Source organism: Tiliqua scincoides, chromosome 8, assembly GCF_035046505.1.
Source record: "Tiliqua scincoides isolate rTilSci1 chromosome 8, rTilSci1.hap2, whole genome shotgun sequence".
Classification (NCBI taxonomy): domain Eukaryota; kingdom Metazoa; phylum Chordata; class Lepidosauria; order Squamata; family Scincidae; genus Tiliqua; species Tiliqua scincoides.
In genome coordinates, this window is record NC_089828.1 from 49,538,728 (window position 1) to 49,564,442 (window position 25,715).

A 25,715-nucleotide genomic window follows, 5' to 3' on the forward strand; every position below is an offset into this window, starting at 1 on the left:
CCGTGAAGACAGATGCAAAGAACTCATTTAATTTCTCTGCCATCTCTAGGTCTCCTTTTATCTCCCCTTTCCCTCCCTCACCATCCAGAGGGCCAACCGCTTCTCTGGCAGGTTTCCTGCTTCTAACATATTTGAAGAAGCTTTTATTATTCCCCTTAATGTTGCCGGCCATGCGTTCCTCATAGTCTCGCTTGGCCTCCCATATCACCTTCTTACATTTCTTTTGCCACAGTTTATGTTCCTTTTTATTCTCCTCATTAGGGCAAGACTCCTCATTTGAGGGAAGTCCGCCCGTCAGAAGTCAAGGGTTTTTGTTAGAGATTTGCCTGGTATTTTTCCCCCAACGTGCACGTCAAAACGGATCGCAGCATGATCACTGTTCCCCAATGGCTCAGTAACGTTTACATCTCTAACCAGGTCCTGCGTACTGCACAATATTAAATCCAGAGTCACCTGTCCTCTGGTGGGCTCCGTGACTAGCTGATATAAGCCACAGTCATTTAACACGTCAAGAAATCCGGTTTCCTTATCGTGACCAGAACACAAATTGACCCAGTCAATATGAGGATAATTGAAGTCCCGCATGATTACAACCCTGTCCCTCCTTGTCACCTCCCTGATCTGTTTCCTCATTTCAAGGTCCCCATCCGATTTCTGGTCTGGAGGACGATAGCACGCCCCCAGTATTACATCACTGCACAAGCCTGGTGATTTAACCCACAGAGATTCTACGGTGGAGTCGGACCCACCTTCAATCTCTACTTTGCTGGATTCTATCCCTTCCTTAACATAAACGGCCACCCCACCTCCAACACGCCCCTGCCTGTCCCTCCTGTAGAGTTTATAGCCCGGGATTGCGGTATCCCACTGATTCTCCGCATTCCACCAGGTTTCCGTTATGCCCACTATGTCAATATTTTCCCTTGTCACCAGACATTCCAGTTCTCCCACCTTTGCTCGTAGACCTCTAACATATGACGCTCTAACATATGACGCTCTAACATATGACGCTCCAGCCCACCACTCTATTCTCCCTACCTTGAACCAATTCCATTATCATAACTTAACCTTATTTCACAGGGTTGTTGTGAGTATAAAATGCAAAGGCGAGACTATATGCTGTACAATGCTCTCAACTCTTTGGAGGAAAGAATGGGATAAAAATGTAACTACCCAGCTGATCTACAGGACAGATTACTTACAGATTTTTAGCTTCCCTTTTTCCAGAGACTAAAGTTGAATAGCAATAGAGTACTTAATTCACATTCAAAATACTTTACTTAATTCTCATTGGTAAGTGAGATATACCAGAAACATTATTTATTTTTTATTTATTTTTTCACATTTTTATACCGCCCTAAGAGCTCAGGGCGGTGTACACAGCTGCTCCCCTCCTTTTGTCCTCACAACAACCCTGTGAGGTAGGTGAGGCTGAGAGAAAGTGACTGGCCCAAGGTCACCCAGGAAGTTTCATGGCTGGGGGGGATTCGAACCTGGATCTTCCAGGTCTAAGTCCACCTCCCAAACCACTACACCGAGAGCGGTGGTTATCAAACTGTTTTAGCATCAGGATCCACTTTTTAGAATTACAATCTGTTGGGACCCACTGGAAGTGATGTCATTAACTGGAAGCAATGTCATGGCCAGAAGTGACATCATCAAGCAGGAAAATTTTTAACACCCCCATATGACAAAATCAAATTAAATTAAGTAAATTAAAAGTTTACAATAAGTGTAAGTTTAAAAAAAAAAAAAAAGAACCCTCCTAACAAGCAGTTGCTCATCTGTTTAAAAAAAAACAACAAAATCCCCAAACATCCCAAAGGCTATAATCCTATCCATACTTAGCTGGGAGCAAGCCCCATTGACTGTCATTGTTAAAAGCATATACATTGTAAAAAAGCATGTGTACTATGCTTTTTTACTATAAAAGCATATAAATAGAGGCCTATTAAATGAACAGATCTGTAACATTTCCCCAAATGCAGTCACATACCATGGTAGCATCAAGTCTAATATATATAAAATAATAAGTACACAGTGACATGAGTGGGGACCCACCTAGTGGGTCCCAACCCACAGTTTGAGAAACACTGCCCTAGAGTGTTTTTGAAGATAATAAAACATCCTCGAGCACCCACAGAGCCCCACTAGAAGCAAATGGAAGGATTCAAGGGAATTATCCAACTTTACAAGGATTTCAACTCCCAATTGCTTAACAACAGCAGTGTCAAAAAGTTTTTCTTTTCTGAATCAGACTGTCAGAATCCTTGCTGTTTTAAGTCAGATGTACATTTGTACTTGGCTGCGCAGGTCATCTGTGTGTGTGTCGCATGGGATACCATGCAGTCAGGAATGAACTCTCTGCTGCCTGGTTCTAGTTCAGGGACCTCAGGATTGTAGTATACTACAGGGTACATCCCACAAGCCTGAAGTTTCCCCATCCTTGCTCTAGGGCAGGGGGTCTCCAAACTTTTTGGCCAGAGCGCTGCATGAAATATCTGGCGCAGTGCTGAAGGCTGGAAAAAAATTTAAATATAAAATTTAAATAAATAAATTAGAGCTGGAACTTAGATGAATGAATAAATGAATGAGTGGGCTCATTCACTCAGCCTCTCCAGCCCTCAGATCACCCTCCAGATGCAATCAGAGCACAGCTCTGGTCATGTTCAGTCAAGTGGGCCAGAGGCTTTCAGGGGACAAGAGGCTGGCCAGGCCAAGGTAGAGGCTCACTGCGGGCCGCATCTGGCCCCCGGGCCAGGGTTTGGAGACCCCTGCTCTAGAGGGATGCCTGATCAGGGAAACGCCTTGTGCATGTATGGCACAAGGCTCCTGGAATCTTGGTCTGCAGTATTAACATTGTAACTGTACTTCTTTAGCTTCTTGATATTCATTTTAAGTTCTGGACTTGTGCTTGGGTCAATTTATATTTGCAAAGGTAATAATGCACACTTTTTTCCTCTTTGCTTTTTTACCTCACCTTTTTAAAATCCCAAATATTTAACGCCAAATATTTTTAAAACTTTCCTTTTATAAAATTGACCACCCATTCCTATCAAGGGCTGCAACCTTTGTTACTCTTTGGCTGCCTTCCACACCACCCGCTAGCTCAAGAAAGGATGATTCTGATGAAGCCAGTAATGAATGGCATACTTTTTTCTGGTTTTTAAACCAATTTTAATAGCTGAGCAACTTTAATTAAAAAACATATTGCAAGCAAATTATTATATTTGATGGTAGTATATTTTTCCCCTGTTTAACCTTTAGCTACATTACTGCGTGTAACAGGTGCTTATATTTTACTTAAAGTGGAGTTTTTCAAGTGCAAGATGAGGAATCCCCAGCATCCTTCTAAAAAAAAAAGGCAGTTTCTCAAACCCAAATATGTACTAAATTTGGCAGCCTGTACCCTTGTAAGATTTACTAAAAAACACAGAACCTTTTAAACACTCTCTCTTTCTCTGTTGTCTTATGATGAATGAGTTTCTAGTGCTTAGTTACCGAAAGGAAGAGAGAAAATATATCCCTTTTACAACCATTTTAGATCTACACTGGGGATTATTCCTAACTTTCATAAACTGTTTTGTGATGTTAGGCAGAAGAGAGGTTGTACCCCAAAAGTAGCCCTATACCTAAAATATGAGTTTCTCTGTAGTTGTCCCAGATTCGAGTGAAATTGAATGCACATTTGTAGACAGGGAATACCTTACTAGGCATGAAAAGGATCTCAGAATTGCAGTTGAGGACAAGCTGGCTAGCAATTTGACTCAATTGCCAATTATTCTAGTGTGATTTTAGGCCTCATTAATAGAACTATGCAGGTGGCGCTGCTGTATCTGCAGGGATTCTGTTCCTGGACCACACACCAATACTGAAAATTGCAGATAACAGAATCCCTGATTTTCAGAGCCCACCTTTGCTCCTAATGCGACTGGAGCTTTGCTCTGCCTGTGTTCGGAGCCATTCTGAGCCTCAGACAGCCCACATACTACCTCATGTGGCCTCTCCGGGTGGCTTTCTGAGCCTCAGAGAGTCTGCACACCACCTTGCACAACCTCTCTGAGGCTCAGAATGACCCACAGAACAATTTTCAGATGACTTCTGGATTTACCAGAAGTTGCCTGAAAATCTCTACGGGAGCCTTGGAGAGGCCATGCAAGGTGGTGTGTGGTGGCGCGCAGTCTCTCCAAGGCTTAGAAAGCCTCCCAGATGCAACGGAAACAAGGTTCCCTTTGCATCTGGTAGGTTTGCAGCGGGGCAATCCAAGGGTTCAGCATTCGCAGTGGGGCAAATCTAGGGAAACAGGCCGCACCTGTAATTTCAAAATCACCTGGAGCAGAAATGGCAGATACAGCAGATAATTGTGCCACCAGGTAAGGGGTGGTGGTGGCAGCACTGGTCTGACACTCTCAGGGTCCAGCAAGTGTTGGGTCAGTGAGGTACCTAAAAATATATGGGCCAGAATTCTTACTGCAGGTGAGAGTTTAATTTTGAATATGGGAAGAAACTTACTGCACATAGTAAGCTAGCACATCAGAGAGAAAGCTGAAGCTGTTTCCCTTTATATGCTAGTTTTCTACATTTGGGGAGTTTTTTGTGTGTTTTTTTAAAATGTAACTCCAGTCTCCTACTGTTGGTCTGAAGTGTATAGTCTAAAATTCTATCACTGTGTAACTAGGGCCTGATTTAAACATGCTTCAGTTCACACGGGTTAAATTATAGTGCCTTGGACCAGTGGCAGACCTACATTTTTGGGGTGCCCTGAAGCTTGAACTGTTATTGGGGGGCCCTTCACAATCAGCAGTGAGGTATTGGTAACCACTGTTTCCTTCTTCAGTGGAGTTGTTCAGTAGCAGCTCACGAAAAAAATTGTTTTAATTTAGCCATTACTGTAATAGTGCAGCCAATATTTTTAGGCAATGTGGACTAAAGTCGCTTCTCGGGCCCCTCTGGGATTAGGGGCCCTGAAGCTTCTTTCTATAGTTTCATAATAGATCTGCCCCTGCCTCGGACTGAGTTTTTCAGTGGAGTCTGTTCACGTGTTCTGCAGGTAGTCAAGTATTGAGTGATTTGAGTAAGTAAAAATGTGATTTGAGTGGAGTATGTGTGAATGAGCCTTTTTTTCCTGAGCATAGCAATGACTGTGTAGCATTGTGTCACTTTTACCATTTTCTGATGGGGCAAGGAGGGTGTTGTCTTCCAAACTGGTAACACTGTCTTTTAAGTTAAAAGCCCCCCCCATACCCCCCCATACTTTTTTCTTTGACAAAGAACCATAATTGAAATTTTATCAGACCAGCCTAGTGTTCATATTTCAAAAAATGAGCTTCCAGATTACACAAAACTCTTCTTTAGACACTATCTATTTATCTATGCTCTAGAATAGAGCATCAATAAAAGACTATAAAGTAGACAGACAGGCCATTAACCCATCAGGTTTTGAAATACTTTTTGAAGCCAAGAAACAGGAAGAATTAAAACTGGGTAATCTTAATTGGATTTGCTTTAGTGCTTGGCTAAAGCAACATGTTGGACCACATGAAACAAAGCCTCCCAAGATGGAAATGGTCTCAGACATTTTTCAATGATTCAGTGTCTGATGAAGTGGACTATGGAGTCCATGACAGCTTATGTTGTCATGAATTACTTATCTTTAAGGGGCCGTAGGACTCTTAGTAACTCAGGTAAAATTCCTCTCAGTGCAGCAAAACTTTCACCTCCCACAAGTATCTCAGAAACCAGTGGAATTATATGTCCCTAATACAGTCCTGTACACAATACGACAACTTAGGCAGAAGGGGAGGGGGAAAGATTTGGTTTTGTTTTAGATCCAAACATTTGAAAAGAAGGCACAGATGTAGAGGAAATTCTAGATGCACAGGGCTTTAAACCCTTTTTAAATGGATCACAACAGAACGGTAATAGTGGGGTTGAGAAAAGGCCCACACGGATTTAACTTGATGTTTGCTGGTAGATATTTGAGATGGCATGCAGTTAGAATGCTTGTTGGTGATGTTGAAACTACATAGATAATGGGCCCTATCCACCTGTATAAGCCCTGTTGAAAAGAATGGGATCTGTGCAAAAGCATGGCCACCACACTCTAGTACTAGTCCCATTCGTTTCAGTGGGATAGGAAACCTCTTAGGGCAGTGGTTCTCAGGCTTTTCAGCATGGGACCCACTTTTTAAAATGACAATCTGTCCGGGACCCACCGGAAGTGATGTCATGAACCTGGAAATGATGTCATGACTGGAAGTGACGTCATCAGCCAGGAAGTGCCATGCCAGCGCCAGAGGTGATGTCACCAAGCAGGAAGTGGCTGCCATAATGGATCAAAAGCAAAATCCTAAGCATGTCAATGGGGCTTACTCCCAGGAACGTGGGTAGGATTGTAGCCTTTGAGTGTGGCTGTCTCTCATTGAATCCAGTCCTAGACATGTCTACTCAGAAGTACATCCATTCTACTCAATGAGGATTACTCCCAGGAAAGTGTGGCTAGGATTTTAGCCTGAGAGCCCAAGCCTAGGCATGTCTACTCAGAAGTACATCCATTCTAGTCAATGGTCTTACTCCCAGGAAAGTGTGGCTAAGATTTTAGCCTGAGAGCCCAAGCCTAGGCATGTCTACTCAGAAGTACATCCATTCTAGTCAATGGTCTTACTCCTAGGAAAGTGTGGCTAAGATTTTAGCCTGAGAGCTCAAGCCTAGGCATGTCTACTCAGAAGTAAGTCCCCTTATGTCAATGGGGCTTACTCCCAGGAAAGTGTGGATAGTACTGTATCCCAACTCATCCCTTTCTAAATTCTCATCCCCCCCCCCCAAAAAAAAAGCAGCTACAGAGCGGGGAGGGAAGCAATGAGCCAGGGAAACCCCAAACTCCTCTGAGCCCCCAGCCAGGCAGCTCCAGGTGCTTGGGGCAGCCGTGGCAGTTCTCTTGCTTCTCCCTCCCCCCTCCCTTCCCCCCTCAAAGCGCTTCAGAGCCTTCTTCTCTCTGCACTTTGGGTCAGCAGCCCCTTGCCTCTGCCTCTCTCCCGTCCTCTTGCTCGCCTGCCCACAAGCCACTCTGGAGCCTCCCTTCCAGGCGGCAGCTGCTGGCGTTTGGGGGGGCAGCCCCCTACCACCTCCTCCCTCCCTCCCTCCCTTTCCCTGCCTGCCTGCCTGCCGCTCTCCCCCCTCCCCACAAGCCACTCCAGAGTCTCCCTTCTAGGTGGCGGCGGCAGTGGCTGGTTCTTGGGGGGCAACCCTCTACCATCACCTCCTCCCTCCCTCTCCCTCCCTGCCTGCCGCTCTCCAGAGTCTGCTCCAGACTCTGCTCCAGAGTCTCCCTTCCAGGCGGCGGCTGCTGGTGCTTGGGGAGGCAGCCCCCTACCACCTCCTCCCTCCCTCCCTCCCTCCCTCCGTCCCTATCTCTTCCCCTCCCACCCTGCCTGCCTGCCTGCCACTCTCCCACCCTCCCCACAAGCCGCTCCAGAGCCTTTCCTCTTAGGGCTTCTGGCACCTTGAGGTGGCAATCACACCACCTCTGCCGCTCTCACTCCCTCTGCCTCCAAGCCGCTTGGGACCCTTTTGCAGGCAGTGGCAGCACCATTGGCCCTTGTGGAAAGCTTCTGCCAGCTTCCAAGATGGCGGCGCCCACACAGTTGCCAGCTTCCAAGATGGCGGCGCACTGCTCTTTGCAACCCACTAGACATCGGATTGCGACCCACCGTTTGAGAAACACTGTGTTAGGGGAATTGGATCCAGCCATCTATAAACTGAAACTCCCAGTTAGAATACAGTGGTTGAAAATCGCTGAAAAAATACTCTGGATTTTATAGTTCTGTTTCTAGGGCAACTGTCTGTAGCAACAAATTGTCTGTCCCTTGCTGGAGGAGGAAGAGGGACAGACAATTCATTACTAAAGACAGTTACCCTAGAAACAGAGCCAAAAACCCTGAAGAATCTCCCGGAAGTGACATAGAGGTCAATGACCATAAGCAGAAAAATGTAAGAAGAAAAAGTTTGAAAATTGCTAGCCTAAATAGACAAATATAACAGAAGCCAAATGCTGATGTTGATTCACAAGAGTAGCATATACAAAAGAGGTGTCACTACCCCACAAGAAGGGGTTTATAGTCCAAATTTCATGGGGCATAAGGCAGAGACAAGAAATAACAAGGAATGAACTAAAGCAACTGTAATGACCCAGGCGTAGCCTTTGTTTCTGTTTAGCAAGAGGACTGAGGAATTAAGAGCACAAGCCTATCCATGACTACTCAAACGCAAGTTCCATTGTATTCAGTGGGGTTTATTCCCAGGAAAGTGTGTACAGTATAGGATTGCAGCAGAAGTCAAAGCCCTCACAATTTATGTGGGTTTTGAAGAAACTGACTTTTCATTCTCATATATTGAAACTCAGGGTTTTGCTGAGGGGTTTCATTTAAGATCTCACTTAAATTACATGATCCGATGAGGGGGAAAGTTCACTTTGACCCCAATAACCCTTCAAATTATTTAGTTTATATGCTGCTTTCCAAGAACAATGGCCCAAGAAAGTTTAGAAAGTGGTTTATATTGCAGAAGAAATGCAAATGTGGTTCCCCATCCCAGAGGGTCTCATCAGGAATGACAGAAAATGAGATACCAACAGACAGCCACTGGGAAAGTCCTGGGATCCTGTGCTGGAATGAATAGGGTAGTTGATCTTCCCCTGCTAAATATTACTTTTTTAAAAAAAGTTTCCCAGTTACTAGGGTTATCTCTCTCAGTCATAAATAATTTAAGACAAGTAGATCTGTTGAACTGGATTCCCCAATTCCATTTTTTCCCCTGCTGTATCTGAGGTACACCAGATAAAAGCGATTTAAACTACAAATTGTTTGCTAAAATGGAAGATAATCTGAAGAATGAGCCAGCGGCAGCACCCTCTGATTTTGGAAAAGCAGGCCCCACGGTGGCATTGTTCGAAGTGGCAGGCCTCCTTTGGAGCCAGTCCAGGTTTTTTTGCTGCAATCTAATCTATTACGGCTGACTCAGGCTCCCAGAGACTCTTGGATTTGTTCTGAATCACCGTACACCACGTCTGCCCTGGTATTGGTGGGAAAGCGTCAGGGAAGCGGATGGTTTTAAATGCTGCGAGAATCTTTTATCATTACAGGAAATGACAACTCATTAAAAAGTACTGACCGTTAAGGCTGTTTATATCACCGTCTGGGGGGGAGGAGGAATACATCGTTTCAAGGTTCATATAACCCAGGTGGAAAGAGGTGGGAATGAGAGAGAGAGAGAGAGAGAGAGAGGTGATGGAAATAAACCAACTACTGACCTTCACCCACTCAGTTCAGTTGTGTTTTTTTCCCTGCAAGGAACCTGTTTTTCAGGAGTTTAGGAGGGGTGCCTTTGTATGGAATTTGCAGCCTGCTTGTGGCTTACTACCAGCAGCTTTTTACTAGTTGAGGAGAATTTGCAAACGTTTAGTTAGACAGGAATCTGTGCTAATGTGGCTCCCCTAAAGCCCTTACAATCTTCTGTTTTTTGCCCCTCAGCTTACAGCTTTCCACACATCTGAACTGCTGTGTACTTTCAAAATTGTGATTTCAGGTTATTTTTTCTCTTGAAAAAATAATGCTCAAGTTTCAGCTAGACATCTGAGCACCCACGCCAACCTGTCTTGTCACACATGTAACAAAAAAGACAGAAGGAATCTTGAGGCATCTCCAAGGGACTGTAAGGTCCAGGGAAAGATCACTTTAACTTTGTGGCACGGTGAATGGTGTGTCGAGCAGATTCATGGAGGTCTGCCAGTTGCTTTAGTCATAATGGCAAAATAAAACTTCCATGTGTGGGGCCAGTTTACCCCAAAAACGAGTTGCTGAAGAACAGCAGCGAAAGATGGCTCTTGCCTGTGTGCTCTGCTTAAGAACATATCCCTGCTGGATCAGGTCAAAGGCCCATCTAGTCCAGCTTCCTATATCTCACAGTGGCACCACCAGATGCCTCAGGGAGCACACTAGACAACAAGAGACCTGCATCCTGGTGCCCTCCCTTGCATCTGGCATTCTGAGGTAGCCTACTTCTAAAATCAGGAAGTTGCACATACCCATAATGCCTTGTAACCTGTGATGGATTTTACCTTCAGAAATTTGTCCAGTTCCCTTTTGAAGGCATTCAGGCCAGATGCCATCACCACATCCTGTGGCAAGGAGTTCCACAGACTAGTTACATGCTGGGTAAAGGAATATTTTCTTTTGTCTGTCCTAACTTTCCCATCATTCAATTTTAGTGGATGTCCCCTGGTTCTGGTGTTGTGTGAAAGGGAAAAGAGTATCCCTCTGTCCATCCCTCTATCCATCCATAATTTTGAATGTCTCAATCATGTCCGATGTCGTCCCCCGGTGCATTTTTTCTAGACTGAAGAGTTCAAATGCTGTAGCCCTTACCTCATAAGGGAGGTACCCGAACCCAGTAATCATTTGGGTCGCTCTCTTCTGCACCTTTTCCATTTCCACTATATCCTTTTTGAGATACAGCAACCAGAACTGGATGCAATACTCCAGGTGTGGCCTTACCATTAATTTGTACAGTGGCATCATATTAGCCATTTCATTCTCAATGCCTTATCTAATTAACCCAAGCATGAAATTAGCCTTCTTCACTACCGCTGCACATTGGGTCGACACTTTCATTGAGCTGTCCACCAGCACCCCAAGATCTCTCTCCTGATCAAAGATTTCATCTTTGATAAGGCATTCCGCCATCTTACCTGGAACAGATGTTAGGCTGAACAGCCTATAATTTTCCAGGTCCCCCCTACTTCCTTTTTTAAAGATCAGTGTGACATTTGCTTTCCTCCAATCCTCTGACACTGTGGCTGTTTTAAGTGACAAGTTGCATACTTCAGTCTAGAGATTAGCAACTTGTGGTTTTCCTGGGGGCATCTGGTTGGCCACTTAAGAAGTGGAATACTCAACTAGATGGGTCTTCTGTCTGATCCAGGAGGCTGCTCTTATGCTATTGTTGTGCTATTGGACTGGAGGATCTGAATTCAGGCCCTACACCTCACTGAAAATCTCTTTATAAGAAAGACAGAAACTACCCCCCTGTAACCAGACTAAGGAGCTCTGCTGAGAAGTTATTCAATTATTTGGCCTCTGATGATCTTGTTTATTTTGCAGTCTTTTATAGAGTCTGATGTGGAGTTATTAAAGCAGTACTATACAGTCATTGGCATATGTTTGGCCCCATAGAGAGAGAGACCTTGGAAACTTAAAGCAAAATTTAAGTGTTAGGATCTGTTTCCTGCAAGGCATGTTAGGTGTGGAACAGGGTGAAAGCAGACGTTATACCAGACGCGGGACTGTCTCCAAAAATAGCAGTCCTGTGTTTCATTCTCGCCCTCTTCTGCTAGGGATATTCAGCAGGGTGCCACTGAGCTTCCCTGTCTGTTGGGGAGTAGAGAGGGGAAGGAGATATAGGACTGCTGTTTTCTGCAACAGCCCTGCATTAGCCATCAGACCTAGTTTGCACCACGGTGTCATCCAAAAAACAAGGCAGCACTGCAGCTTTTTAACACCCTTCTCAACCTCTATAAGAACCTGAGAAGAGCACAGAGGTTCAAGTCCAGCATTATGTTTCCTGCCATCTCTGGAAGGCCCACAAGTAGGAGGTGAAGGCAAAATCCTGTGTTCTCTGTTGCTCCTGAGCAACTCATATTTAGAGACTCCATCTAGCCAGCATGACTAGTAGCCCTCTGTTCTTCCATGAATTTGTCTAATTCCCTTTTTCAAGCCATCTAAGCTTAGTGGCCATCACCACATCTTGTAGCAGCAAATTTCTTGAATTATATGCTGTTTGCATCATTATATCACTGTCTTATTGGCCAGCTTTTCTTTGCAGTTCTATACCACGGTTGGTGCAATTAAAAAGATTGTATTCAGAAAACTGTGACTTGGTGACTCAGTCTTAAGTCATCCAGAAGTATGTGCCTTTTTGGAAATCTTGATTGTATAGTTTGCATAATGTACTTGTCATTATGGCTGAGCTATTTTCCTTCAGTCCTTCAGTACAACCTGTTTCAATGATCCCCTTCTATGATACAATTTCCAAAGGGATGGGCTATGCCATTCCTTGTTGGCCACATCTGAGGATTACAGTCCTGACTCACCATGTTCTCAAAGAACAAGAGTTGGAAAGGGGCCTCAGGGTTATGAGGTCAACTCCCCAACCCCACTGTGGCACAGAGCCTAGGCCTAGGAGTGGGCGACCTAAGACGTGTTCTGTATGGCTCGCCAGTACTTGTTAAACTGCTAATCCTGACAGATTGCAGAATTACCTTTCACCATCCATTTCCTGTGTATTGGAGGGGCCATGACTGGATGGCAGATCATATATTTATTATGCATAAGCTTATATGAACATATGAAACATCACACTAGGTAAGACAAAATGACCCTCCAGACCAACACTCTGTCTCTAGGAGTGGTCAAGTATTTATCCCTGGGAAGCTCACAAGCTGAACATAATAATAATGGCCTTTCTCCTCTTGTTTGCCCCACCCCACACTGTAATCAAAGACTAAGCAGTATACTGTTTCTTATCATTTGTATCTATCATGTTCCTGCCTGTTAACCACTGATAGTACTGCCTCTCCATGGTTTTGCACATTAATTCATTGGGGAACTGGGAAATGACTTCCACAGGATGGAATCTCCATGCCAGTGCCATAGCAGGTAGCACCCGTTGTGAAATTCTTCTGCCTGGCATGGAGTCTCTCCATGCTCGGCCTGTCTGATCCAGCAGCAGTGAATGGTTGAAGCAAGTTGAGGGCTAGCTGTGGTGTCCATCATGCTCAGGCCTTCTGTAATTTCCAAAGCATCCTTAGGGTAATGTGTTGTCCATCCCAGAGCTAGTGGCCACCAATTGCATCTTGTGGCAATGAATTCCACAAGCAAATTATGCGTTTCACAAATATAGTCTTGCTTTTGTTCACTGAGAACCTTCTTCCAGTCATTTCATAGGGTGACTAAAGTTCACCCATGGAGCCATCTAACAATGAACAGACCATTTGTCCATCGAGTTCAGTGCAGTTTGCTCTGACAGCAGGTCTTCTTTCCTAGCCCCACCATCAGAGATCCTTTGGCCAGAGACACTGAGTCTTGGTTATAAAGAGTGGTTGGGAATAAAGCAGATGGAGAAAGTTTCTCTTTATCTGCTCTATTCCCTCCGCTCTTTATAATCAAGACTCAGTGTCTCTGACCGAAGAATCTCTGATGGTGGGGCTAGGAAAGAAGACCTGCTGTCAGAACAAACTGCACTGAACTTGATGGACAAATGGTCTGTTCATTGTTAGATAGTTCCGTTATAACAGAAACAAGTACAAAAGCCCAGATCATTGTGCTTCCACTTCTGTGATCAGTGTTCCTTCTTACATTTTGGTACCAATGCATTTTCACCATACTGGTTCACAGAGACCAGATTTTTCATTTCATCATGTCATTTTCACCATACGGATTCACAGAGAATTTACAAAATGTTGAGATTTGAGATATTGTCTCAGGGCCAAACCTAGATGCGGCAGTAACAGACCTGGGTCTACCCTAGAGACGGCAGATTAAAATGGTAGGTGTGGGTGTGAACGTGGTTGTGTTTAATTAACCTTCTGAGTGCAGTTATATAGTATCCTAAACTACTGCTGAAGAAGGCTAGGAGGAAGGAAAAAATGGACAAAAATAGGTACAATCAGAGAAAGGGAGAAAGAGAATTAAAGGTGAAGAGGAGATAAAATAGAGGAAGGGAGAGAGGGAGGGATTTTTTTATGCTACAGTTTCATGATCTAACCATGGTGAAGTTAGAAATCAACTAGGGTCTGGTCTGGAAAGGTTAAAGACCCTACTTAGGTTTATACTCTCTCTACAATTTCTGTACAGAGTCTTCACCTATCAAATGTTTATGCCTAATAAAGGTTTTGTTGACTTGTTGGTTAAAGACCACTGCTTTAGGACAAGAGGGATCATGTAATGGGAATCAGATAGCATAGCTGGCCATGAAAGGACACTAATGTCCCTAAGGAAAATGTGTCTTATCATGCCAGTAATACTGGTAAGAATCTCTTAAAGGCAAAACACAAGTCCAAAGCACAGCAAATTCTGGGAAAGATCTATTTGACTTTCAAAGGAAGTGCCAATAAGCTTAACTGTACTTAGGATTTCAGCCTGTATGGTTGGATGCTGCTGCTTCATTAGAAAATTGGAATTATTTTCTGTCTATTGTTTACCAGAGAAGGGAAACTGGGCACGGTGAGGCCATTGACTGATTTGGCTGTTACAATAAAGAACAGTGTCCAGTCTAGCCGATTGGCAGTGACCAGTTCCAGATTCTTAATACAGAAGTATTGTCATTCCACAGAATAGCAGATTTCTGTTACATACATGAAACTGATCATTTTTCTCTAGCTGGCATACTTTTGCTGGCTGAAATTTTGAAAATTCTTCCCCATTTTTTCTTTTGTATAAACTTGATTCTCAGAGTCGCTGATACGGCCAGCACTTGATGGCATGAGTTCTAGGGAAAGAAATACTCAGATGGGCTTTCTGTAGGGCTGCATCTAAACATGTAATTTCTAAACAGGGAGGTGACAGACCTAACATGTTAAGAGACTCACAGGTTGGTTTGCCACTGTGTGGGGTGGGGGAAATCCCAAAAATGTGTGAATTGTGCTTTGTGTTCTAAGCAGGGTTAGAAATGTCAGAATTTATGAAATTCTGTGTTAAATGTGGAGACAGTATGATGTGGTGAACAAAGCACAGGATTTGGACTGAGCAGATCTGAGTTCGAATCCCTCCTAGGCAGGTTTTTCTTGGCTTAGCTGACCTCACAGGGTCATTGTGAAGATGAAGTTGGAGACCCCATTCACCATCTAAAATGGGTGTGGGGGGTGACACCCTGAGCTCTTTGGAGGAACAACAGAATAAAGATGTGATATATACTTCAGATACAGTCCAGCCCATTACACACTATTGAGTCTCAGTGGGAGGAACCATTCTCCCATTAAACTTTCCTTTGATACAATCACAGTGAAATCAGTGAGACTTTAACTTTAAACTCTGGCAAGATGCATTTGGTGCAATCCAAAACAATGATATGAAGAAATCCTCTTACTGTAATAATCAGGTAGCATTATAAATAATGTGTTCCAGTTTCTGATCTGGCCAAGAGTTCAACAAGCTGTTCTAATATTGTTGCAAAATTGGAGACACATATTACAGGAAAATGTAAGCCATGGAATTGGAAATGTCTTTGTATATGCATGGGCTTGGAAAACAGAACTTTAGAGTGGAAGAAAACAACAAAACAGGTTTTAGAGGTATTGTGCTGTAATGATCAAAAGGAGCAACCTTTTTGAATGCGATTTATCTATCCAAAAATCTTGTCCGTTTTTTGTGAGTTACATAGCTAGCCTAAAAACAAATCCTGATTAAATATATACTTGTATTTGATACATTTTGTATTTCTCAATCTTAAATGTCAGGTGTACAAAATGTGCAATTATGATTCTTGGTAGACTTTGGACAGAAATCTGTTGTTTGCCTTAATCAAAAATGCAGAATGAACTGTGCAATAAATTAAAAAGGTAAAATGTGGTGTTTTGTTTATACAGTATTCTCACCTATTTCATAAAATTAGGATGGTACAAAAGAGATTTTTTAAATATTATTTTTATTACACATTTAGTAAACAGTAGCCATGATCCAACACAGTTACAAAAATGCTTTTGCTAATTTATTTCAATAATTTACACATTTGTAATTCTGTGTTGGATTGTGGCCCCTCATTACATTTTGAAAGTGAACCTATTAAGCCCAGTTCATATATGTGGGGCTAAATCCAATCAGATTTAAATACTTTTAAATCCCATTGATTTCACTGCCATGGTTAAGCCCATGCTTAAAGGACTTCTCCTGAACTCATCGTGGCTTGGAAGTGTTTAGTTAGTGCTTGACTTATTCGTAATCTTGGTTTTCTTGGGATAATAAAATTAAGGCAGTCAAATTGGTCACAATAATTCAATCCACAATTTTTCTTCTTGTTGATCATTTTCAGTTCAAAAGTGTTTTCTGGCATCTACAATCAGTGATAAGGTTATTTTGCAGTTGCATGGATTTTAAAAATAATAAATTAAATGGCCATAGGAATATCTTTCAGCATGATAACTAACTGTCCCTGAATTTCTTCTAAAGTGAAATCTGAGGTGAATTTGGAGGGTTCAATATGGGCAAAATGTCCGTAAAACACATAATTTTCTTGGTTGGAATAATGTTAATTAAAAATAGCAAGAATTCGTAGGAGCATTTTTCTCAAATTATAACAACTGGCTTGATATTCCCCAATACCAGGTTTTTAATTTTATAACGGTACCTGCCATTTCCTAATTAACTTTCTCTGACTTTCTCTTAGCTTTTTGAACTGGAGGGCTGATAGCCCCAGTTTGAAAGTAGAACAGATGTTTTCATCTGTTCACATCGTTGTCCAGTAAGCCCCAGAAATTTGCACCCAAAAAGGCAGAACTGGGTTACTGCTCCGCAGCTCAAGAAGTTTTATCTCTGAAAGGCGCAGATTGGTGATGTAAGCCGCTGATTCTTCTGTGGTCGCGGCTGCGCAGATAGTAGCCGAAATATTTGTCCCATCAATGGAAGACATAACACCTTTTTGGGGGGTGATATGTCTATAAACTATACATTTCAAAGAGCCCAGGTTTGAGGATAACTGCTGATTTACTTTTTTAAACCTGCTGTACTCAAAATTCTGCCATTTTACTAAAGTTCAGAAATGCATTTTTCTTTTTCCTGAAAAGTATTTCAGCAGCTCATTTTTCTGAGCAGCATTCTGAAAGATTACATAAATGAGAAATAAATATCCAAAACTGAGACCCTTAATTCATAATCTAAACTAATTCCAGATAGGTGTTAAAATACACAAAATAAATTGAAAATAATGGTTTGTGTGAACAGAAGCCACAGCTTAAATTTTTTATTTTATTTTAATAGTTCTTCTTTAAACACATATGCTGTGTTTTCTGGACAAAGCTGTACATTTAATAGATATTTAAAAAAATTATGTAATTTCATGAATTGCCCCCAAAGCCCAAAAAATTGCATTAAAATTAATACTGCACAATTGGATTTACATAGTTGTCATTCTGTACTTTCTTCTATTTCGGGAATAAGGAGATAAAAGAGGGCAAAAATAACAGAGCTTTATTCATCAGAAAGAAATCTTCCTATCAAGAAGGTTGTAAACTTTGATCAGCAATTAACTTTTGGTGGCCAATGAATGGATTTAGCCCTTGCAGTTAAAAGGCTTGAATAATTCTCACCCGTCATTCAACTCTCACTATCGAAGCATTTTCACATTTACAGGTTGCTACAGCAAAGAATTACCTTGAGAAAGTTTCTCTGTCAGGCTTCTCTGTCATCTGAAAATTTAGACCCTAGTGTGGTGACTTGTTTCTGCTGAACGAGTCATCCTGGAGAATTGCTATGAGATGTTAAGTCTCAGTTTGGTCTATGTTTCAACCTTTTTAAAAGCTTGGGAAAGCTGACATAACTTTTCTCTTAATGTATGGACCCATTTGCTTGGTTTTTTTAAAGGCAAATTGGCCACTTTCAGAGTTACCCATTTTGAACTGTACTTATTATTATTAAGAATATTTATATGTTGTTTTTCAGCAACAACAAAAAAGTTCACAAAGCAGTTTACAGATAGATAATTAAATGGCTATCTGTCCCAAAAGATCTCACAATCTTATCTTAACATTTAAAACCAAGCTACAGTTAAAATCACTTTTACTTTTCAAGGACTAGTGAAGAATATGGTACAAATAAGGAACCAGCTTCAAGGCTGACAACTTTTCCATAAAACAAGTTTTTCAGTAAAATTTGTGTAGGTATTTTAAGAGTTGCCTGACACAAATTTCCATTGGAACCAAACAGAATTTGTAAGTCAAAGAAAGGGATAAAAGAAGGAATAGCATTTGTACTTAAAGTTTTGTGTGTTTATTATTAAAAAAGCAGTGATAAAATTTTGGTAGTGTTTCATAAAAAATTTCTCCTCTACAGCCCCCCTCAAAGAAAAGAGACCTGAGGCTAATATTGGAACACTATTGACCATATAAAGTGGCAATTATTTTTGCCATACATAATTTTGCCATAATTTTTTTATAGGTAACAATTTCTTTAATTGTCCCTTGGTTTGTTAATTAATTGGTTTCCTTTTTGGTGGTGTTTCATTAAAACGCCCTCAAGACACACCCTTTTTCATTCTGTATGAGATAGGCTAGAGACTGGGAGTTGATGACTGGTCCATGGTCCGGTAGGGAGCTTCATGAATAAGCAAGGATTTTAACCTGGTCCAAGTTTATTCTGTCCATCAGCTTGGAGTTTTGGACCCTAATTCTGAAGGTCATACACTGTATAGATCCATTTGATGTTAGTGGACTATACTTCGGTGAGGGATCTGAGGCTTAATCTAGCCACATGGAACTTATCATTGTGAGCCTTTCTGGGGCTTTGCATGGTACCATCAGAAGAGGCTTTGGTTGCTTCCCCTTCCCTGGTTCACTTCTCCTTGTAGCTTTTTCCTACAACCACTTAACTAGCAATGCTTCCATCTTGTTTGAGCTCTTTCTTTCCTTTTGGTGACAAAGGATACGTACATGGTATCTGATTTTGGCCTGGAAATAATGAGGACAATCCTCCCCCCCCCCCTAAAAAAAAAATCTCTGTCAGGAAATACTTGCAGTAGATCTCTACATTGCAGCAAGCCCCCCTCCTGACAGCATGCACTGTTGGGATTCCAGAGGTCTCTATCTCTGAGAAACTATCAGTGTCCCTTATTCCTCCCGGGGCAAGGTGTGTTCAGTGACTGTAGTTTCTCTGCATAGTCATCCGTCAAAAAGCATAATGATTCAGAAGCAAGGTTTACAGTTCCTCCTTTGTTCCTTTTTTGTTAATCACCCACTTTTTCTTTTCTTTTTCTTGGTATTTTTTTTCTTCTTTTATTGCCTGGCTTTCAGTGGGAGGTGTCTTTGGAATAGGCTAATGCATTCTTTTTTGGACAAGGATGACGCAGGAATTGTCCTAATAAGGACTTGGTTTGAGCAAGGGCCCGCCTCCCTTTGAGATGATGGGGGCAAGTCAGAGGGGTGGGGGGGGCGGGCAGTTTCTTTTTTAAACTGGGGCGAATGACACAAGCCCAAGTCATTTCCTTACTAATCGGTTCAAACCAGTTCTTACAGGAACCCTTGGTGATAAATTGTTGGGACTTCTCAGAAGTTACTCCACTGAACTCCCGGCACTGCCCTGGTGCACACTGCTTTCCTAGCTCAGCTGAGTCTTAGCTTTCAGGAAGTACAGTTAGCATATAACCTCAGCCTCTCCCCTCTCCACACTGCTGCAGCGGCTGCTGCTGCTGCTGGTCCTCTGATCTTCGCAGGCACTTGGCTGCCAAATAACTTTTTGCTTTTTGGCTTTTTTTCCTGTCTCTCTCTCTTGATAGAGACCTGGTTCTTCCACAGAACTGATAGCACGTGTGTTGCTTTTTTTTTTCCTCCCCTGTGGGTCTTCCACATGGTTCTGATTGGGGGTGATTTTTCTCCTTAGCTGTGGTTTTGAATTTTGGCGGTAAGTTTTTTTAATCTTTTTTTTTCCTATATTCCTTTTCCCTCTTTCCTCCCTTTCCTTTTTTCCCCTTTCCAAATTTTCTGCCTGGTCCTCTGGGCTGCATTAGTGCTGTCCCACGCATAGGTCCTTCACTCCAGAAACCCTTTCAAGAATATTTGGAAGCTCAGCGGATGAAACTCCATCACCGAGCAGATGGGGCACCCCAGGTAAGGCACTGCTTCCCATTTCCTTGTCCCAGATTTCTTCTTATCAAAACTTTGTTCAGAGGATTGACTTCACAGTTCAAATGAAAGAGACCTGCGTACTCTATGGGTAGCAAAGAAAACTTTGCTAGGGAAAGAAATTATTGGAATGATAATTGGCATTGAAATGTTACCTTTTAAAAATTCCTTTTTGGGGCCATGTTGCCTGAACTGCTAATCCAAATTGCTATAAGAAGCAAGCTAAGAAAGTGAGTAGGGGTATCCTGGGTTGTTATGAAGATTCAAATACATGTTATTTCCTATTGGCTGTTCAAGAGAAAATATGTTAACGTGATAATTAGATAAGATTAAAATCAGAGAGTCTCCAGCTGGAATATCCTAATGATTTGTATTATCTCTGCAAGCCCTGGAAGGTTAATTAACCCTTATCAAGGCATATTAAGAGTATTTAGCACTAATATGCCTTTGGCTTGATCTGCCATCCTGCTGTCGCCCTCTTACATGCCCTGCCTTAAATTGCTTTTGAAAGGTGGGCATCTAAGAGGGATAGGGAAAGGAAAGGAAATCCGGCTTGAGAGGACTGGGGTGAAGTGTGAATGCTGCCCTCTTTTGACCAAAGGGGAAGCACAGCTAGTTGTCCTGTCCCATCCCCCTCCCATGTTTTTCTGGCAAACGTTTAAATAGCAATTTTATTTCTGCTACATCAGTTGCTGGTTGCACAACTGATGCCAACCGGAACAAGCAGCAAACAAAAATCCCAAAGGGGATTGGCCCTTTGCAGACTGCTGTTGCCAGCCAATTGACAGCATTATGTATGTGATGGTTGAGGTTTTTTCGCAGTTGTCCCGAGCATGAACTCTTTGAATCAATGCCAGATAGTGAGCAGAACACAGAATGTCAGTGCACATTTCATTAACCCCTCGCACGCTAATAATGTAGCGATCTCTTTTGCCAAGCCAACTGTAGCTTTTTAAAGTCCAGAAGAGAGAGCCTGCCAAGGTTTAAGCTGGCTTCTGTTTACAAGTATGTGCAAGTGTGATTCTGGGGAATCACAGCAAGAGTTTTCAAGCAGGATTCCAACGAAACCCAGGCGTTCCTTGGAAGCTTATCGAGGAGTTCCTCAATAAGACAATCAGTCAAGCCAAAAGCTTTCCTGAAAACCAGCTTGCCCAGTCCTGCAAATCCTCTCCAGCAAAGCAAGAGAGAGCTGTTAGATGTGCTTTGGCACACACTGCAAAGTCCACATGGGGAAACCCTGGCCAGTCACACAAACAGGCACAGAGAGAATGCAGCCTTCAAATATTTCCCACAAATGCCAACATTCAGGGGTTCTGAGGCAGACTAGTCAATTTGTGGTGGTTAGATTGAGAATCACTGAAGTACTGGATTTTAGGGGACAATGGAATGTGTAAGTGTGTGCATGCCTGCTCATTGGTTAACCCTTGCCTGTCAATCTGAGCTTATTTCTTTTCAGTGCATTCTAACTAACCTTCATTCCCCCCCCCCTTTCCTTTTGTGTTTTTATTTCCGCAGGGTGAAAACTGGCTGTCGTGGATGTTCGAGAAATTAGTTATCATTATGGTGTGCTATTTCATCTTGTCCATTATTAACTCCATGGCTCAAAGTTATGCCAAGCGCCTCCAACAGCAGATGCACTCGGAGGAGAAAACCAAATGAGCTGTGAGGGGTGGAGGTGGAAAAGGGGGGTAGGGAACCAGCTTAATTTGGATGACCAGCCTTGGAATATTAAAAAAAAAAAAATTGGCATTATTTGAAGAAAAAGGGAGGTGGGGTTATTAAGGAGAGAACTTTACAGTCATCCTGGGTTTTGTAATTCTGCCGTTAGTAAATGATTCTCATTGACTGCCATTTGTACATTAACGGTAAAGTACATGGTTTTGTTTTCCAATCCATTGAGGTTAAACATAACAGGGGATGTTAAGCTCTTGTTTTTAACATAGGTGCTTTCCACTTAAATTTACTTCTGAAATCACTGGTTTTTAACAAGCAGCACAATTCCGGACTTTCCTGAATAAGTTGCATCCTGCTCACCACAAAATTTTAACAGCCCAGGTTGGCAGCACCATCTCCCCTGTGGTGACCAGGTTCGATCGAACCGTACATGAGTAGTCTTAGATTGGCTAACGGACTTTGCATGTCCCTCGTGGGAACATGCGGGCCTCTGGAGTTTTCCATGTCATTGTGCACGTCCCCAGGCGTGCAGTGGGTGGAGTAAGGATGCTACATTTTTGAACTTGATAATGGTTGTGAGCAGACGGACTGGTATCGTTGAACTGCTGGAGTTCTGTTTGTTTAGAGTGTTTTCAATTCTGTATATTAGAATGACGTTGCTACAAAAAAATAATTATTATTATAAACTTACCTTAGATCATTCCAGACCTCCTTGTCTTGGTCTTTTAAAACTCGTTCGTCATCCTCTTCCTCCCCCTTCTTCTCCTTTTTACTTGTGTTTTTTCTTTCCATTATTGATCCCCACTGTTGTTTCATTGAATGCTTCCTGTGATCCTTCCGAGCCTTTTGTTCTTGGATTTTCCTGAGAGCTTCTCACGCATCCAAAGGATGTAGAAAGCATAAATCTCTGGACACAGTTCAGTCCATTTTAATTTATTTAACTGACAGTTAATTGGTGTTGGTGTTTGTTTTTTTTAAATTGTTAACTTCTGCAGTGTTTGCATAGCATCATTAGACAATGCAAAAGAAGGTGTCTTGTAAGGTGCGGCAAGGGTAACTGGAATAAACATCATTCAAATATACCCTTAAGTTGCTTTTTTTTTAATTTTGCTACAAAACGGTGTATTTCTGGGTTTTGTTTTACTCCCCTGCAGATTATTTCTCCTCCCACCGACCCAAACTCTGCTCTTCCTCCAGGAGACCTTGGTAGTTCTCCAAAGCATGAGATAGGCCCTCTGAAAGAGGTAGCTTCATTGACCACTGTTTTGCTCTGTTTGGGGTACACATTGATTGCACACAGTGGTAACACTCCTCCCACTCCCAACATTGTAACATAGAACTATGTCTCTGCTTTATGTGCCTTGTATTTATTTGATTTTAGACATCCCCGGTACTCCTTTAGTCACACACTGTTACTGTTTCCCTCCCTTTTCCTTGATGTACAAGAGTGAACAACTTGCCCATAACTGGTTTGCCTTAAGTTTGCAGGAATCAAGCATACAACCACCCTTGTGAATACAGTGCTTCTGAAACTGTGCTAGATAAGGCTCTTTTCCTTCAAGGGCATCAGCACGTTTTAGAGTGAGCATCTAATTAAGGTTGAGTTCATTGGCCATTTCGTTCTCACAGCTCTGTTTTAGATAAAGGCCTAGGACGTTTTTCTCTATTGCCAACTCTTGAATCACTTCTGAATACCAACTAGTTTTCTTTCAACATTCATGTTAGCCAGTTTGTCAAGCAAGTTGTTGTTGGTGTGTGTTTGTTCACTCCTGCTCGTGTTGCCCACCTACCTACCGTCGTGACATCTCCATGGCTCGTACCTTTCTGTTGGATAGCTTATCAGACTGATGTTGACTGTTGGATGTCATGGCAACAACAGTCGGTAGGCTGTCTGACATTTTGGTATCTTTCATCTTGACTGTTTTGTTCATCCATCTCCAAGCTCTTGTCGAACACCCTCTGATGTCTTTAGTATGTATGTCTTTAAGACCAAAATGAGTGAAAAGGAAATCCTGCCTGTACCAAACGTTTCTCCTCTAGTGAAGTCACCGTATCCTGGGACATGTTTGGGGTAATGTTTCTAAGTCTTTCCTACAGGTATGTTTTCAGAGTGATCAAAGAACCAAACATAAAGAGTGGGTGCTGTCTCTAAGGCCTTTTGGTGAGAAAGCCTTTTGCAGGCAAAGGAGAAATCCTAGTCCAGTACATCAGCTACAAAGCTTCAATTGATTTTAATGTTTACAGTGGAATAAGTACTTCTCTTTACAGAAAGATAGGGCCCAAAGCACCGTGTATGTAGCCTTGCACTTCCAAAGCATGAAGCCTTGCTTCATGCCATGCCCTAAGATTCCTGCCTCCCTCAATTTTGGCCTGCAGTCCTTGCCACCCTTCTCTTCAGAATGGTGGTTTGCCCTATACTAAGAGGACCAGTCTAAGTGCAACGATCTGTGTTCTTAACTCTTTTCCTGCCAGCCTCTTTTCTCCAACTCCTCTCTTGGCAACTTTTTCTCCCAGGCTGGGCTGCAAGATTAGAAACAAGCCCAGTGAAAGGGAGGGGCAGAATTTGTTGGAAAAAAGCTGCCTGACGGAAGGATTTGTTGAGCATGCCCCCTCACATCTCTGTCCTGCATTCACGCTATTCCTATGTATAGGAGTTGAGGATGCAACAGGAAACTATCCTGGGACCACTGAGCTTTTCATCTGGAAAGTCAAGGAAGGATCTCCTATTGGCCTTCTATTGGTCATCAGCAGCACCTCCATGCATGGCTGTATGAAGGAGTGGTGAATGGGATGAAACGGAGAGATGAGGTTATGAGTGCATAGCAATGACACCAGAGTCAAAGCTCTTTGGAAGTCTTGGCTTCATTTGTATTGTTAGGAGTAAAGGCACAAGGACAGTCTCCCATGCTCTGTCCCTTAATAGTACATAACTTAATAGGAATTCCCACAAGTTCTTGTATGCCCTTATTCTTGTCCAGAGTCTTTGGAGTTCAGTAAGGCTGCAATCCTGTACACACTGTGAGTCAGTCCCATTGAATTTAATGGGCCTTACTTCTGAGTAGACAAGCCTAGGATTGCACTGCAAGTCCTGCAGAATAACCAGTCTCTCACTCTTCTGTATTTGTGTCTGTGTGTATATTTAGATTATTTTGCAAGATTCCCTGTAAGTATTAGCTTTGATTTGATGCTTCCTGTTTTAATCTGGTTTATGTGCCTCTTTTTGATTAAATGATGGGAGAAGGGCGGAGGGGAAATGCTCTTATGTTACTTTATGACCAAGTTTTTTAACATTGAATTAAGAACTAAAGAATTGCAAATAAATGCCTTGTCTGGTTGGTCAAATAAACAATGAATCGCATTTTGGTGGCAAAATGTTTTCCTTTGATTCATTTCAAATGCATTCAGATTGTAGCCCTGGATATTGAGAATCTGGCTTTGGTGAGTCTCCAGGAGAAGAGAATCCCGAAGTCATGGGGCAGCCACTGAGAGCACCTGTCTATGAAGTCATGTGGATTTGATTCAACGCACATGTTGCATCTCTAAGAGAACATGTGTAGTCAGAGTGGAGCATGGAGTGGAAGCAGCTATCCTAGACCCAAAGTTTTTAAGGCTTTATAGACAATTGCTCCTTTGGGAAGCTCAAGGGGTGTCAAACATAAGGCCCAGGGGCTGGATGTGGCCCCTGGAAGCTTTTTATCAGGCCCTTAGGCTCTCAGCTGCTGAGCAGTCCTGAGGTGTTATTGCTGAAACAGCAGCCCACAGAAAATTGGGCTCTCCCATATCTTGAAATATGATCAAGATTTGCGTATTTTCTCTTCTGTCATTTGCAGTTAATGAGAACAAAATGCTGATTTCTGGCCATCAGCTGCTTAACGATGTCACTTTCTGATTAATTACGCCACTTCCAGTCCTCAGCAGGCGCCCTGAATGCTAACTTCGGCCCTCTGTATGAAACGAGTTTCACACCCCGGCTCAAGGGCAACAAGAGCAGGCTGGCATGGCAGATGGGGTTAGACGCATGCATGAGCCTCTTCCTACAGCTTCAGGCTGCAATGCTGCAAGCTGTGCTAATCAATATCTAGCCCAATGGATTTCATTAAACATCTGAAGATTTTCTTCATCAAACTGTCCTCTTCATGCTTCTGGATTCATGGAACAAAAA

The 25,715-nt window shown here is 42.5% G+C and overlaps 1 protein-coding gene across 1 annotated transcript in view; it reads left to right on the forward strand.

Annotated features, from left to right (window-relative positions):
* VMP1 (vacuole membrane protein 1) overlaps nt 1-22,635 on the forward strand; it is a 138,701-nt gene extending 116,066 nt beyond the window's left edge. Inside the window, exons 11-12 of the mRNA XM_066635611.1 lie at nt 19,765-19,864; nt 21,395-22,635. Of these exons, the coding sequence (XP_066491708.1) occupies nt 19,765-19,864; nt 21,395-21,538 (244 nt within the window). The 3' untranslated portion in view covers nt 21,539-22,635. The remainder of the gene's footprint in view (nt 1-19,764; nt 19,865-21,394) is intronic.
* Nucleotides 22,636-25,715: the final 3,080 nt, after the last annotated feature.